The sequence below is a fragment of the Erpetoichthys calabaricus genome, chromosome 9 (assembly GCF_900747795.2).
Source record: "Erpetoichthys calabaricus chromosome 9, fErpCal1.3, whole genome shotgun sequence".
Classification (NCBI taxonomy): domain Eukaryota; kingdom Metazoa; phylum Chordata; class Cladistia; order Polypteriformes; family Polypteridae; genus Erpetoichthys; species Erpetoichthys calabaricus.
This window is the reverse complement of record NC_041402.2, coordinates 125,727,110-125,743,894: the sequence shown is the minus strand read 5'-3', so window position 1 is coordinate 125,743,894 and position 16,785 is coordinate 125,727,110. Positions and strand designations below refer to the sequence as shown.

At 36.7% G+C, this 16,785-nt stretch overlaps 1 protein-coding gene across 4 annotated transcripts in view; it reads left to right on the top strand.

Moving 5' to 3' along the window:
* LOC114658096 (protein BANP-like) overlaps positions 1-16,785 on the top strand; it is a 283,298-nt gene that overhangs the window by 14,218 nt on the left and 252,295 nt on the right. For all 4 annotated transcript variants that reach the window (XM_051931469.1, XM_051931468.1, XM_051931466.1 and 1 more), the window contains exons 3-4: positions 9,756-9,834; positions 10,027-10,121. In XM_051931469.1, the coding sequence (XP_051787429.1) occupies positions 9,765-9,834; positions 10,027-10,121 (165 nt within the window). In that variant the 5' untranslated portion in view covers positions 9,756-9,764. The remainder of the gene's footprint in view (positions 1-9,755; positions 9,835-10,026; positions 10,122-16,785) is intronic.

Below are 16,785 nucleotides of genomic sequence, written 5' to 3'. Positions count from 1 at the left end.
CATTCAGATCTTGAATTGATGTTATTTTGAAGAATCCAGGTGAATAGGATTGGTTGCCTTGTTGGACTGAAGAAAGTGTTTTTAATGAAAATTGTTCCATTGTTGCAATAAGTAACTTAGTCATCTGCAGGCATCACAATTTTTAGTAGCATGCCTTAATTTTTTTCCAAAACATCATCTTACATCCTTCATTACTTGTTAAGTATTTCATAATATTGATGATCAAGTCAAATGTCCTTTCTTGTATATAACTCATACAAAAGTTATTTAGGATTTAATCAAATCCTGATACACTGCTTTACCTGCCTGTTGATACACTGCTTTACCTGCCTACCTTATGTTTTATGTATACATTAATTTGCCTTGCATTTTTCTGATTAAATAGATTCTCCATGAAATATGTTCAATTTGAAAAGGGGGTAATGAACTGCTAGTGCACAGTTTTACAGTATTAGCTACACCAAAAAATGTTCTTTTATAACACTTATTTTTTTAAAACTTGAATTGGACTTTATGTTCACATTTGACAAGTATGTATTATTGTTTAGGGGTTTTTCAGATCACTACATTTTTATATTGCTGATTAATGTAAATATTTGTCTTTTGTTTGTCATTTCTTACTAAAATAGCAAAGATGGGTTTATTTTAGTAATGTAATGAAAATTAATTGAATTTAATATATTTTCTGTAATTTAATATTTTCAAGGTGAAATAAAATGAGTGGCTTACCACAAAACTGTGTAAAGTTGATTCACTCAGCTGTTTTCTTCCCATGTCATACAAAAAGGTGTGGTGGAGGGGCCAAAGGAATTAATGGCACTATGTGGCTTTAGAATTTGCTTCATTTGATTTATATACCATGACATTTTCTGTAAATGAAATGCATATAGAAATAAAACTTCCACAGTGGCTTCATTCAGAGTCTGTTGATATCTTGCTCTAGACAGATTATTTTCAAAATGCAATCTAAGCACAATTTTTTGCTGTATGAATACATAGGGATTAATGAACAAAAATAGGAAAAATGGTTCAGTTGTTATCCTCTTCCTTAAATTTCTTATTTAACAAAACACATAGGGAGGACTTTTGTAGCCTCATGCTCTGAGGTATATATGGCAGGTTTTCTAATTGCGTGTGAGGGTTTGTTCTTTGTCCTTGATCCTGAATTTACCAATTTACCTTCTTACAGTTTTTTTTTCAATTACATATTTTATGAGATTATCTAGGCAGGTCTTAGAAAATGCTTACCAAAAATATTTGAAAGTTTCCAGACCAGTCCCACAATTTAATATTGGATCATAATTTTAACTAATTAAAACTAGTTTTAATTAAATGGTAAGAATTTTAGGCTAAAAGTGTCTGGAGTTAAGTTTCAGGCCTGCTTATTAGGTTTCACTGTAGATTTAATTTAATATGACCATTACAAATTCAATATTTATAAAAACTCTTCCCAAGATGAATACTGTAATCAAACCAACTGAATATGCATTGAGAGTTAGTGTAAATATATGATATGATATATATGATCTGTCTGTCTGTCTGTCTGTCTGTCTGTCTGTCTGTCTGTCTGTCTGTCTGTCTGTCTGTCTGTTCTTGAGTTAAACCTTATTTCCTGCCACAGTCCAGTTAAGCATGGGATAAATTCAGCACTCATAGGAAACCTGAAATGTCATTATAATAGCGGAAAAAGAGACAGTGAGGTTAGTTACAGACTGTTTTTACTAGGTACAGTATATAGACAGATATGGACAGGAAACCATATTAGACAGGCCTCATGTTGTGGCAAGCTTTTGTGTTTCAAAATGTCATCTTCCCCCTTATTTTTGATGTAAAAATAAACAAAAACTTGTATATAGATATGAATTATTTAATACTTTGTTCTGAGTTAAGGCAAATTGTCATAGTAAGGATTCGTGAAATACTGTACATGATGAATATGGGAAAGTCTTTGTAGCAAGAACTGTTGTAGGTTAAAAAGTCTGATTTGGCATAAGCTACCTAAATTGGGGTGTTCATAAGAAATGTAATGATTTACTTAATGAGATAGTATTCCCCTCAAAAAAATTTTATATTGCAACATGTAATAGGTTTGTGGCATAAATCAGGCAGACTAAAGATTTTAGCATGAGATAAAATAAATTAGCTTAATGACTTTGATTAAGTGGTTCTATACATATTAGTTATATGTATGTATAATATAACTATACATCTTCAGCATCTTCAAAATGACTGTCATCGTGGACTTTTCTCAAACAACCATTTCAAGGGTTTACCTGGAATGGTGTGAAAATCAAAAATCTACAAGGGATAAACAATCCTGGTGACAAAATCATCTTGTTTATCAGAGGGTTAAAAGGAGAATGGTAAGAATCATACGAGCTAACAGACAGGTCATATGTAGGCAAATAACACCAAAGTCCAACACTGGCATGCAGAATATTGTCGCAAAACACACCGCTTATTGGAATTTCTCAAAGACATATAATAGCCAATGAACATATTAGGAATATATGCTATCAGCGGTAAACAAAGTAGGTTTCCAGAGGACACCAACAAATCAAAACTGGAATGTTAAAGAGTGGAAAACACTAATTCGGTTGGATGAATCCAGGATCCTTTTAAATCATAATGGTGAAAAATTCAGAATTTGCACATCAGTGCCAACAATAAAGGCTGGTGGTAGCAGTTTAAAGGTGTGGTAAATGGTAAATGTTTCACTGACATATATTAGGGCACTGACACTCACATAAGGACATGTAAATGACAAGGCATTTTTACCAAGCTCATTCTTTAATGGCTGCAATTTATCCATTTACAGACAGACACTTCTAACATAAAAATGTACCATGCCACAAGGCACATTATCTCTGAATGGTTCCAGACACATAGTACAGAATTCCTGAACAATATATCCAAGATCTTTTAGAATCCATGTCCAGAAGGCATAACATGCAAAGCGACTGGTATATCTAATAAACTCATTGTAGAGCAACAAAGCAATCCATCTAAAGTTTGCAGTGCATCAAAGTTCTGTTATTCTTCTCATTTTCCTACTATATGGACTGCTCATGACCAAGCTTGAGCTCACTAGTCTTCTGATCATCATAGTTTACAATTTTTTTCCACTAAAGTGGTTTAGTGGTAATTCTTGTGTTTTCCTAAGTGACTTCACTCACACAATATTAAAATGTTTTTGTAAACATTATCACAGAACCACTCTTCAGATGCTTTCAACAGCAATTTAATACTTTTTCAACTCATGATTACACCTTACAGCAGTTGTTTCATTATTATGCCTATTTATAGTTGAACATGTGATGTAATGTTTTACTTATTTTTCACTTATTTCCTTATAGAACTCAGTTATAATTAACGTTCAAAGATTTTCCTCAAATCTGTGATTTCAAAAATATAACGGAAGCAGATTCCATGCAAAGTCATTCAGGCCGGAGGAAGAACTGTGCTTGTGCCAAGGTGAACACTGCCGACTCTGCTACAGCTAACATGCCTGCCTTCTTTGACAATATAAAGAATTTTCTTATTGACCAGCTGGAGACCATTTAAAAACTAGCATGCAGTAGGGTTTTCAGGAATATTTGTCATTTTTCACCGTAGCATGAATCAGATGAACAAATGAAGATTATGAGATCAGTACACTGGTATGCTACAATGATAAACAAATTAAGGCAATTGAAAGTTGAGTAGTCCTTAACTTGAAAATTATTGATTTAGATATTAGAAATTGATAAAGAAATATCCTAATCGTAGGGGTTTAGGAAAACATGGAGAATGGGGTTCTTTAATTTTTTGGCTATTCTTAATAAGCTTGAATTTTACCAGGTGGCAAAAGGCTGACATACAGTGTGCTGTCCTCTTCAAAGTTACCCACCCTTGAGACCCCACCAAACAGTACTCCAAAAGGGTTACAGAATTCTCTGTGTTTACTTTAAGGGCCAGGAAATACACGAATTCCCTGATTTTATCCCAGAAATGCCACAAGGAAGTCAATAAAATCAATAATGAAGTGGGTTTGCAAGCTGTTTCTCCTATTTCCTGCTGTTCTCAGACTCTGCAATGCCCCATGGAATATGATTTACAATGGCACAAATTAAGCCTATGAAGAATTTGACAATTTTCAGGTTATCATCAAATATTTTCATCATATATTTAAAAAAGCTGTTTCAGGTCATCATCATATATTTAAAAAAGCTAACCTCCTTCACGTTTTCCACACTGTACTTAATATTCCCTGATAATTCTGCTGACTGATACTTTTATTAAAATTAACTTTTCCCCCCCAAACGTATACTTTTCTGAGCCCTTTGTATTATTATGAGCCTTAATTTTGATTTTCTACTGAGATGTCCTATTGGCACTCCCTAATTCTGCCACAGTGGTGCTCAAGATCCAATGTCATTTCTATGTAGCTCCTCTCTATTACACATCTGCTAATGTTCTGCCTGCTTCTGTCATGTGTTGTCACTGCCTTCAGCCTTGCCATCCTTTCAGTTTGGACTTGCCTGTGCTTTTTCCACCTCATCTTTGTTTACTATTGCTGGTAGAAGAGCCATGGCTTGTTTTCTTCTATGTATATCATTGAAGTCATCATTGTGTAGATTAATATTATAGCTTTGCAGTTTGGAGCAACCTGTTTTTTTATCCCACGGGGTGCTGTTGGTCTTTTCCTTGTCTGATGCCTCTCTCCAATTGATAGTTTGTTTCTTGTCGACTCTGTTTAAACAGTCTTTGTTCATTCCTTCTATAGAATTCATTCATTATGGTACTTCACTTCTTTATGCTTCCTTATGATGTGGTTAGAAGGGGTTAGAGGTGAATGCTGCACAAACATGCATTAAAGGGTATAATGCCCGGGTTGCCTGCAGCTGGCATCACTTCCATTAACTGTGGACATTAATAGTCATGAAACCATAATAGTCATTGACAGGGCACCAAGGTTATTATAGTTTTGCCTTTTCATATTAGTTTTTATTTCTATATTTTTTCTGACCTTACTTGGAAATTCAGTTTAGTTTTAGTTTTCCTTCATTGTGCATTTTTAGTTTTAGTTTAGTTTTTATTTTACAAAGACATTTCTATTTTATTTTTATATATATTAGTTTCAGTTTTAGTTTTAGTAATTATAGTATGGTTAAAGAGCTACTATGGAGTTTAGTGTTTGTGTCACAATGAGACAGAACTGTACACTTAACAAGTTTGGATATGAGTTTAATGTTACTACACTACATGACACAGTTTACTATTTGGTTTTGTTTCTGTCTGATAAAAACAAGCGTAATCAAAACCAGATACTGAATATGAACAATTTTACACAATTTTATAATTTTTAAAATGTTTTCTATGTCATTTGTGCTGAACAAATCTGCGCTGACTGTTGGCACTTTACTTTTCCTTTTATTGCCCAGAATGGGCCAATTTGTAATGAAATTTAAGTGAATTTTAAGGTGTGAGGGTTTTTTACTCTAAATGTCTACAGCACACAACATATCCTGCTCCAATGACAAAGAGCTTATAATGAATGCCTTCAATATTGCATTAAAAAATCTCAAATACTGGGCTTTGTTATTTCCTACCAGTCATATTAAGCTCTGATTCCATCTCAGGCACAAACAAATTATAGACAGAATTTTGCCACCTGCAGGCCTGAAAAGATCAAAAATCAGAAAACAGAATCTACTGTGTTCTCACAGGTGTGATCATGAAAACCTTAGGAAGAACAAGACTCTTAAGCTTGAATTAGTGTGCAGACCTCACCTAGCTGTATTGAGGGAAACAAAGAAAAACAAGCATGTAGTGTCAAGGTTAGGTGCAGTGAGACTTGAATAGCCCATGATTTAGAACAGTAAACCCTTAATGAGCAGAGCAAGAGTAGGTAATAGGAGTATGGACGGACACAAAACAACAGACAGCATCTAAGATTAGGAACAATATATACATTATCTAAACCTGTTTATCAGGGCAGGATCGCAGGAACCTGGAGCCTACCCCAGCAGGTTTGAAGGCAAGGCAGGAAAAATCCCTGGTATACAATGTGTACGATATGGCTGTTGTTAAGAACAAAAAGAATATGATATTTCAACTATCTATTTTGAGAGAGAGAGAAACATTGAAAAAATGGGGACAAATATTTTAAAACATAATTCTGCTATTGGATTCTTTTCACAATATCTGGTATTAATAATGATTGAATATTAACTAAAAAAGATAAATTAATAAATATAGCATAAATACAAAACATATTAGTATATTTAGCTTTTCATCACTTGGCAGACTGTCTTTGCCTACCTACCTGTAGTTCAGTAGAGACATTGCCAACTCAGGAATTTTACAAGATTTGTATCATTTCATTGTTAAATGACATTTTTAAAGCAAAAGTGATTGGTTTGCAACAATATGTTGATCTTGTATGACGACCTAGTCAGTCTCTCGATCAGTGCCGTTTTATTTTCAAAAATCAGGAGTGGTCTCCCCTCGACGTTCTTGTGTACACAGATATGGGGATGGATATTTGAAGAGTAAACTGCAAGACAATGATTATATTATGTAAATTAAAGAACCATCAACAACAAATCAAATCAAATTAATAATATATTGATCAATTATTATTAAAGTAAAGTTGATTAAATCGGACTCTGCAGCTGCATCCATTAATAAAAAAAATCGAGTAAGTGTTCAGGTAAAGTACCACTTCTGGTTGATGGATTTGGCCCAGAAGTTAATAGAGATGTACAATTTTGATGTAACGACCACATGCCAAATTTCATCCATCTATCTAGTTGCTTTTTTGAGTTACCGTGTTTACACACACACACACACAGACATAATTCCAAAAAATGGTGTTTTCAGACTTGGTTAGGTCTAAAACGTCAAGATTCATCAAAATCTTGAGGTTGAATTTTTTTCATGATTATACTTTCTCTATACAGTGAATTACTGTCAACAAAAAGCAGGCACCTGAGAAATAAACTGAAATGTTACTCACTCGTGATTTTTCTGTCCACACAGTAAAGTTTTTGTTGACCACCATATTCCAGTTTCAGGCATTTGAATTACATCTTGATATACAACAAGTGCAAAGAAAGGCGGTACGTAAATCACTTTCTAATCCACACGCTTTACGTACATATTCAGCTCGCTCTGTCACCGCAAATGCTGTGTGAACAGCCGCCCTCCTTCACCCGCCGCCATTTATCCATCCATCCATTATCCAACCCGCTATATCCTAACTACAGGGTCGCTGGATGAATATATGCGAGTGGTTCGTGGTGGATGACTTTCAGTTTTAGAGTTTAGAGAAAAGCCAAGCAAAATGACACCTTTTATTGGCTAACTAGAAAGATTACAATATGCAAGCTTTCGAGGCAACTCAGGCCCCTTCTTCAGGCAAGATGTAAACATTTTAAACAAGTTTACATCTTGCCTGAAGAAGGGGCCTGAGTTGCCTCGAAAGCTTGCATATTGTAATCTTTCTAGTTAGCCAATAAAAGGTGTCATTTTGCTTGGCTTTTCTCTACATTCATAATGGCTAACACGGTACAACACCCTAGTACTACAGTTTTAGAGTTAAAAGTTATAAGGGTTAAAAACTAACAGCAAGAATATTCATTCAAAAATGAAAACAAATTATTTTATTAAATTATTATTTTATTTCAGTTAGTCTTTCCAGCTACTTTAATAGTTTCGTTTAGTTTTAGTTTTTCATTTCGGTTTTGTTAATTATTTAATTTCAGTTTACCAAAATGTTTTTTTAATAATAGTTTCAGTTTTGATTTTAGTTTTCGTTAACTATAACAACCTTGCAGGGCACACACACAGCAAGGGTAGTGGAAACAGTGCTTTTTGCTTATATTTTCACACAAAGTGTTACAAACAGTAAAGTGTGGTGCAGTCTTTGCAAATAAATACTCCAATAAAAACAGTGTTCTTGTCGAGGTTAAAATAAACCGGAAAGAAATAATCCTAAATAGGTTAAATCCTTAGGTTAAAATATGGTCATAATCATTTTCATTAAACACTAGAACAAGCATCTGTGCTGACCTCCAGCAACTGGCGTCATCTGAAAGGCACAGTCAACCCTTAAATTTGTTCATGTCCTCCCTGCCATCCCATCCTTGAAGACCCTCCAAGCTTTACTCCTTTCTCCCACTGTCATTGCTCGGGCTTCAGCGGGAGTCCACTTAGAGCAATTGGTTGCCACTGCTCCTTGAGCATTCAGCAAGAGTAAACCAGCCCTGTGAGCAACATCCACTCACCTTTTTTGGGGACAATTCCTGACTGTCTGCCTACATACCATGGCATTTAAATGTATATTCTTGTGCTTAGCAGATGCTTTTATCCAAAGTGACTTACAAAAGAGGTCAACATAATTGAGAATAATATCACCCTTTGGAGCAAGTTTTACAAGACATGGGCACAAAATTTATATGCACAAGGAAACAGCTCAAAACAAAATATAAGCTAGTTACAGTCCCCAGATTTACAAAACCTAACAGCTACTGCTTTGACAGAAATTCATCATACAAAAGAGCTTTGTATGAAGGTGAGCAGCTCGTTCAACCAGCTTGGAGCTACAAATTAGAGTCTGGACTGAGATTTGATACCATGCAAAGTTGCCATCACCAGACACCATTCATCAGCAGATCTGAGTGGTTGAGAAGAAGCATAGGACCTCACAGGTATCTCCATATATATTTGTACCTATATGCATGATTTGAACATAATATGTGCCACTACAGGAAGCCTGCATAGTAGCATTGGCTCAGCCCATTCCTAACTCTCGTCATTCTTTCTCTCCTCTTCGTTTTAACCTCTGGATTATTTTTCTTTTCTCCATGTTCTGACCCTCTTTCTCTCAAATCAGACTTTTTTCCCCATGGGCACAGTACTTGCAAACCCCAGAAAGAAATTGTCTGCATGTGAATGCAGATCCAGCCAATCACTCCAGAGCCATTTGTCCATACTACAGCATGCACCCACACTCTCTTGGAGCCCAGGCGCCCTTCTTTTTGCACAAAAACTCATGCACTGCCACTGAACCCAAGGGGACAAAGTGTGCAAATGTTTTGTTAATAGGAGTTCTGTAGCATGGTACAATAGAGTAGGTGCTAGTTTTGTTTTGTCACCTTGCTCAGTGGTGTATGAAAAAATGCTCTATGCAGTATATGATATTTGGTGCTCACAGTTTATGCGAGGGAGGGTTGTGGCAACACACCAGGCTTTGGAGTTTGTTTTTGTCTTTTTACGTCAAAACAGGTTCAGGTTCTGTACATTGGTCTTTAACTTAAGTCTTATCTTTTCCATGTGGAACAGGTTCCATATTGTTACTTCTCAATCATAATCATTCTCTTTTTAATTGTACCCAACTTAAAGAAAATGTAATTTGCATTTCCTATTTTAACTAAAATTTTAAAACATTTTCTGTGTATTATGACGTACTTTCATACTGGTAAGAGAAGTGTAAATGTTACTTCTTTATGGCAGGTACTGTATATAACAGTATTTTCTCTTGTAGGTGTATGTATTTAGATTATAAGCTAAACATTTAGTTTTTTAGTTAGTAAATGGCTTATGTCTTAACTTCAGATCATTTCTACAGTAAAAATGCATTTAAAGCATTTTTGTTTCTGGCTTTAAATAAACAAAATAAAGTTAAAGCCAATTATTGTGGTTTCCCCTCTGCTTGTTCCATTTAATTCAGCAGTAACATGGAGAACTACAATGTTGTTTTTATTTGGTAGGGTGGCTGAATGATGTCTGAACAGGACCTGGTGGAAATGTTGCAGATTGCAGTTGAAGACTTGAGTCAAGATCATCCTGGTAAGTATTTATTTGCATTTTTGTTGACTCTGGCATAAGAAAACTATGCAAAATACTGAAGTTATTTAAAAGAGCTACAACTGAGAGAAATTGTTAGCGTCATAGATTTCAAGGGTGTAAAGCTGTGATCATCATAATAAAATTGAGCGAAATAAATGAAACCTTTACCTTTATTCTTTAATGTAAACATAGTGGCCCTTGAAAACCATGATGAAACTGATGACGCAGATAAACCTGAAAGAAAACGTCAGCGATTAGAAATCAGCTGCCTGGACACTCTGATCAAGGTAATGGACAGATTTTTTTTATTGTCATATATACCCTCAATCAGTTTGAACAGTTATGCTTAGGATAAAATGCCTAATGAGTTCTTGAACAATAACTTGCTATTTTTGCCACTTTTCAGGAGAGTAAGCTGTGTTTGAATATAACTGTGTTTGTACTGCATTTCCTGTAACCAATATTTTTACACAGTGCATTGGCCTTTTGAAATTAGGCTTAATATGGAGATATTTACTTTTGGAAGTTTTATGTTTTGTGCAGAGTGGACCACCAACATGCATACAGAGCACTATTAGAGCATCCCCTGAGTCACTTTAACTAAATATTGCTTAGTTTAAATAAAGATATTACAAGTGTTTTAGTACACAAACATTGTTATATGTATTAATGTACTCTCATCTTTAAATATTTTATGGTATTACATTTTTTAACACTGGAATCCCTGAAACCTACGAAAAAGCTTGTAATCCCAGGCCACCTTAAATTTCCTTGCCCCTTTCCATTAGTGTCTTTTGTTTTGCAAATGTGTTGATCAGCACAAGTAGCAAGCAGCCTGCCATCCCCCCACCAACACAGCTTAAGTCGCAAAGAAGATTCTCAGAGCTCAGATCTGTTTATCTGGGTGTGAGGTGCCTTGGTATAGGGTGAATAATATTGTTGTTTGGAACACATACATTTCATGTGTGTTCTGTGTCTACAACGATCTATGTAAATGGAGGATGACAGGAAATGCGAGGCAAGACATTTTGAACACATAACTAGAACAGAAACTTTTTTCATGTACTACTAATAATTGGCCTAATGCTGGCATGAAGTGTAATATGTGAAGACTGAAGTCCAAATATCTAAAATAAACACTTTCACAAAAGACAAGATATAACAAAACAAGTACACATTTTTTTAAGAATTTAACCAAAGTAAAAAAAATTGGGATAAGGTACAACACACACCCACATACACATCTGCTTGGCTGGTGGAGAGGTAAGAACTGCTGTCTCCAAGTTGAGAGGTGGCAGGTTCGATCCCCAGGCTTTCTTGCATTAACTGTGTTGAGTAGGGAGCGGCTATTTATTACTGCTATTATAGAATAAAAATATACGTTTACTACTATTTGAGTCTGTAACAGCCGGTGTAAATTTATTGTACTTGTAAAAGTTAGTGTTATGTTTCATTATTCAGTTTTATTCTCTCAGTCACATTCATGCCCCCTCCTCCTCAAAACCCAATCTGACACTGTTAGTTTTCAATTGAAGACGTGCTATAACACAGGTGAACTCAGATGAGGATGAGGGTCCTACATCGGAGAAGGAGAACAGAAGCGCTCCCTGCCAGAACAACACAGCTGCACCAGGCGTAAAGGCAAAAGATGGCACTGTTTAGATGCAGCAAGTCCTGCCAGTGAATCTGCCACCCGCATGTCCTTCAGTGAAACAGCAGGGCTTACAGAGCTCTCCAAGGTATTGTGCAAAGTCCTGTTTGTGTTTATATTTTGTGACAGTCTTTTTCATTTATATGTTACTTATATAAACGCCAGGTCGAACGTTATTTACCTATTTACCTTGATTTATTTACTTATCTTCCTACAGTGTAAAGTCACAAGTAGACTGCAGAGCTTCCTCTGTTTGATCAGCACGGACATGCTTACAATGCTACTTTAGTACGCAAATGACTAAAGCTGCAGGTGGAAGTCCTGTCTCACTTTAAACAACTGTTGTTATGGTTCTGCCTTTGTCCAGAAATGGTTCCATAAGCTTTATGACCTTAGTCTCGGAAAGGCTTTCTTCCGTGGGACGACTGGGATCTTTTCCTGAATAAGGAGTGGTATTACACATGTGCTTTGTCAGCATGCCCGTGTCAATCAAACACAGGAAGCTCTGCAGTCTCCGTGTGACTGTACACTGTATGAAGATAAGTAAATAAATCAAGGTAAATAACATTCGATCCGGTTTTATATAAGTAACATATAAATGTTTTTTATATAAAGACCATCACAAAACATAATCATAAACAGAACTTTGCACAATACCTTGGAGAGATCTGTAAGCCCTGCTGTTTCATTGAAGGACATGCTTGTGGCAGATTCACTGGCAGGATGACGCCCGACCTCTTGCTGCATCCAAATGGTGCCGTCTTTCGCCGTTATGTTTGGTGCAGCTGAATTGTTCTTATGTATGAGTGGACGTTTCTTGCAGGGAGGGCTTCTTTTCTCTTTCTCCGACGTATAAACCTCATCCTCATCTGAGTTCATCTCTGTTACAGCATATCTTTATTTGAAAACTAACTGTGTCAGATCGGGGGTAGCGTGAATGTGACTGAGAGAATAAAAGAGAATGAAACAAAATGCTAACTTTTACAACTACCACAAATTTACACCGGCTGTTACAGACTTAAATAAATTAAATGTATGTTTTTATTCTATGATAGTAGTAATAAATAGCCGCTCACTACTCAAAACAGTTAATGCATGAAAGCCCTGGCATCGAACCTGCCACCTCTGAACTTAGAGACAGCAGTTCTTACCTCTATACCAGCCTCATATGTGGGTGTGTGTGTGTCGTACCCTATCCCAATTTCTTTTGCTTTGTTTAAATTTTTGAAAAAAGCATACTTGTTTTGTTATATCTGTGTCTTTTTGTGAAAGTGTTTATTTGTTATTTGGACTTCAGTCTTCACACATTATATACTTCACGTCAGCATTTGGCCAATTATTAGCAGAATATGAAAAAAGTTTCTGTTCTAGTTATGTATTCAACATTTCTTGCCTCGCATTGCCTGTCATCCTGCATTTACATATCGTTGTAGACAAGGAACACACATGAAATGTATGTGTTCCAAATAACGATATATTATTCACCCTATACAATTCAAGGCACCTCACACCCAGATAAACTGACTTGAGCTGGGAGAACTTAGTGTACAACAAGCTGCGTCAGTGGGAGGATGGGATAGCAGGCTGCGTGCTGATCGACACATTTGCAAAACAAAGACACTAATAGATAGATAGATAGATAGATAGATAGATAGATAGATAGACAGACAGACAGACAGACAGACAGACAGACAGACAGACAAATACTTTATTAATCCCCAAGGGGAAATTCACATACTCCATAATGGAGAGGTGCGAGGGAATTTCAGTTGGCCCAGGAGTTTTTTCGTAGGCTTCAGGGATTCTAGTGTTAATTGTTTTTATATTAGTGTTGTGTATTAAATGAATTTGTTAATGGACCACAGTGATGCAGTAATTACTATTAATGTCCTGTCTTACTGTTCATTGGCCTGTCTCTGTGTATGGGAAGTTTATATTCTCCTTTGTTCCACATGGATTTCATACTGCTACTTGAAGTTTCTTTCATGGCCCAAAGTGGTTGGTTTTAATTATTATCTCTAAATTGTCTACATGTGAATGAGTGTGTTGCTTGCCTTTGATTATGCCTTACAATTTTGTGGCACTCCGTTCAGGGTTCGGGTTTGTCTTGTACCTAGTATTGCTGGAGTTGGCTTTGGCCCCAGGTCCATGCACACTAAATTGTATTAAATGAATACTCCACTCATATTACTAACCCCATGTAGTTTTTAGTAATGTCTGGAAACAAATTTTAATCTCCTGCATTCGTGGAGAATGAAGATAACAATGGGAGCCTGTGTTGACAAGTGCTGGACAACAGCAAACAGTATCAATGTCTTTGAAAAAAATCTCCCAATAATCTGGTCACATACTGTAATCCATATGTCAAGTTATCCAGTTTTATGCTCACAACATCCAAAGCATTTGAATTTTTTGCTGAAATACTGGTGAACAGATACCTCTGGAAAATGAAAATAGTCCACAAACAGAAAGCCCTTTCACACGAGGTTGCGCTTTTGGATTGAAGACAAGATTCTTGATCAGCGAATGTGGAGATTGGTATTCCTTTAAGTAAATTTGAAAATGCATGGATTAATGAAATAATGTTCCCTTGACTTTCTTGGTGTTTGGCAATATTTTCACATATGCATGTAACAATATTATTTACTGAATTTATGCAAATGTATTTAGGGATGATTCCTGTCATGGATAGAGTGCACATTTTCAGACCATTTCAGAATACACCAACTGCTGCACACCAGTATTTATACCAGAATCCATCAACAGCTAATGCATTGACTATGCATTTCAAAGCTGACTCTCCAGTTTAATATTTTAATTCAAATTGGTGTAATAAGGCAAAGGAGACACAAAAAAGATTTGGGAATCCTCCCTGTATATTGTAGCAAGATGGTTAGTCTTAAAAGACTGAAACCGGTCTTTGGAACCGCAAAATAACAAAAGACAAAAAGTTGAGTTAATGGATGGTTCTTATATTAAGGAGGCAGGAAGTTAGAAGTGACATCACCAGGATGGGACGGAAGTGTTGGAAAGAAGGAGTTATTCCTCTGTAGGTCTGTAGGAAGAAGAGAAAGGTATTAATACTTGTTACCAACCCTTTTCAAATGTTTTATCACCCTGAATTAGACCCTTTGGCTGACCTCTAAGCATGTGTGTGTGACATTGGACAACATTGAATCACTACAAATTGCAAGATGTTATGGTTCAGAAATGGAAACTGGTGGATTGTCACCTATTTGGTGTGGAAAATGTTTCTTTTATGTGTCTATCACTGAAAATGGATTTTGGTTCCTGTTACACTCTTTATAGAATCACTAGCCAACTCGCGGCATAGCATACGCCACATAATTATGTATTGATGGGTGAACACTTCCTGAACGACACAGTTGTCCAAATTGGGTGGGTTTGTGGATACCACTGTGAGTGAATGAAAAGATAGACCTCTGGAGAGGGCAACATATAATTGTCCGTGATTGAAACCGGGATCGTCTGTGACGAAGAAGGCCACGCTGGTGAAAGTTACTTCGTCGGTAGGGATAAGTGTCAGTACTTGTAGATTAAGGTGTAGCGAGTCTTCGTTGTTGACGCTTAATATAGCTTGCGTACTGAGATGTTCCGGAGTCACAGTTGAGAAACACTTTGTTAATGTCTTTTAAGCACAGAGGAAAAAATGAACATGTGAAACATCTGTATAATGTAATAAGCCACCAAGAAAAGTAACATTGCAACAATGCTATCCACGACCCGATCTCTGTAAACAGAAGTGATAAGAAAATTGAGCATTGTGGTGCTGTAGTAGTGCTGATGCTTTGCAGTAAGGAGACTATGGAAGATTGTGGTTTCACTTCCCGGTTCCTCCCTGTGTGGATAGCGCTTTGAATACTGAGAACACCGCTATATCAATGTAACGAAGTATTAACAGGAAATTGCCTTCGTGTAATAGTAAAAGGCAAATTATCCGCGACAAACTGTTTTACACGCTGCATACCAACCCTCGGCATAGTATACGCCGCATAATCACGCCGCTTTTTAAATGTGTTTTAAGCAGAGGGAAAAAAATGAACATTTGCAAAATCCGTAACGCTGCTTTCAGTAAGTACAATGCACACACGTGTAATTTGTCGGCCACTTTTTGCCAGCCGTCTTTTCTGGTTTGGGCTGCTTTTGCAGTGTTACCGCTTGTGCATATTAAATCTTGTAATCCTTCAAGTAACTAATTAACTACTTACACCCATCCACCCACCCACACACACAGCTTGTGTGAAAAAATGTGCCCATACTTTCATAATTTTGTTGCAGCCTATAGTAGAGTCAGGCACAGAGAAGGTCAGCTGCTGAGAGAGTGTCTCGACTGTTGCAGGGCCTGCATCGGTGAAGCAGGTGAGACGCTAATGAAACAGAGGCACAGGGCTTATTGGTTTTTAAAGACTGCTTCCTTCATTGTGTTTTAACCTCAGTTTTAAAGGATTGCTTTAAGGATCCTATGGGATACCCCTCGCAAACTGTTTTAGACGCTGCATTCAGCAATTCACATCCACGACAAACATGCCTCTTCTTACATGGTGCTGCCGCGTCCACCCTCGTTCTCAAAGCATACACTCTGCCTGGTCATGTGCCTGCTCGCAAGAGCAACTCACGGAGACCCGCCCACCAACTCTAAGACCATGGCGTGTAAAACAGTTTGCGATGGAGGTGCGTGCGTCATAACCGAAAAGAATAATGAAAAGTCAACATGGCTCAGAGGTGCATGCGGACTGTAGCACAGACAAACAGAAATGACGGCGTGTTTTCCGAGGCGTCGCGTCCGAGTTGGTGGGCGTGGCTCTGCGAGTTTTCGTTGTATCCAATGGTCTTAGAGTTGGTGGGCGGGGCTCCTTCCTGCGTGCTTTCATGGGTGTGGGCGTGGCTCCTTCCTGCGTACTTTCATGGGTGTCGTGCTGCTCTTGCGGCAGCTTAGAGAATTATATATATAGATTTTAGTGAAATTTAACTCTTGATATCATAAAAATAGTAATGTTAACAATTTACAACATACTTGATGGCAATAACCTTTGTATTATTATGCCCCATTTCTGTATCTTTGCAATCTACACAGTTTATTTGTTCCTCTACAGCTGTTTTTATATGAACTAATTAAAAAGGAAAATATTATATTTGTTAACTAAAACCAGTTCCTGGAAATTCTCAACAAAGAAAAAGTGGAAAATGTTTTGCCTGACTTGTAATTTGTGTGGGAGAGATCTTAGGGGGTATACATTTAAATGGATGGGAATAGGGGGTGTTTTGGGAATGAAAATGAC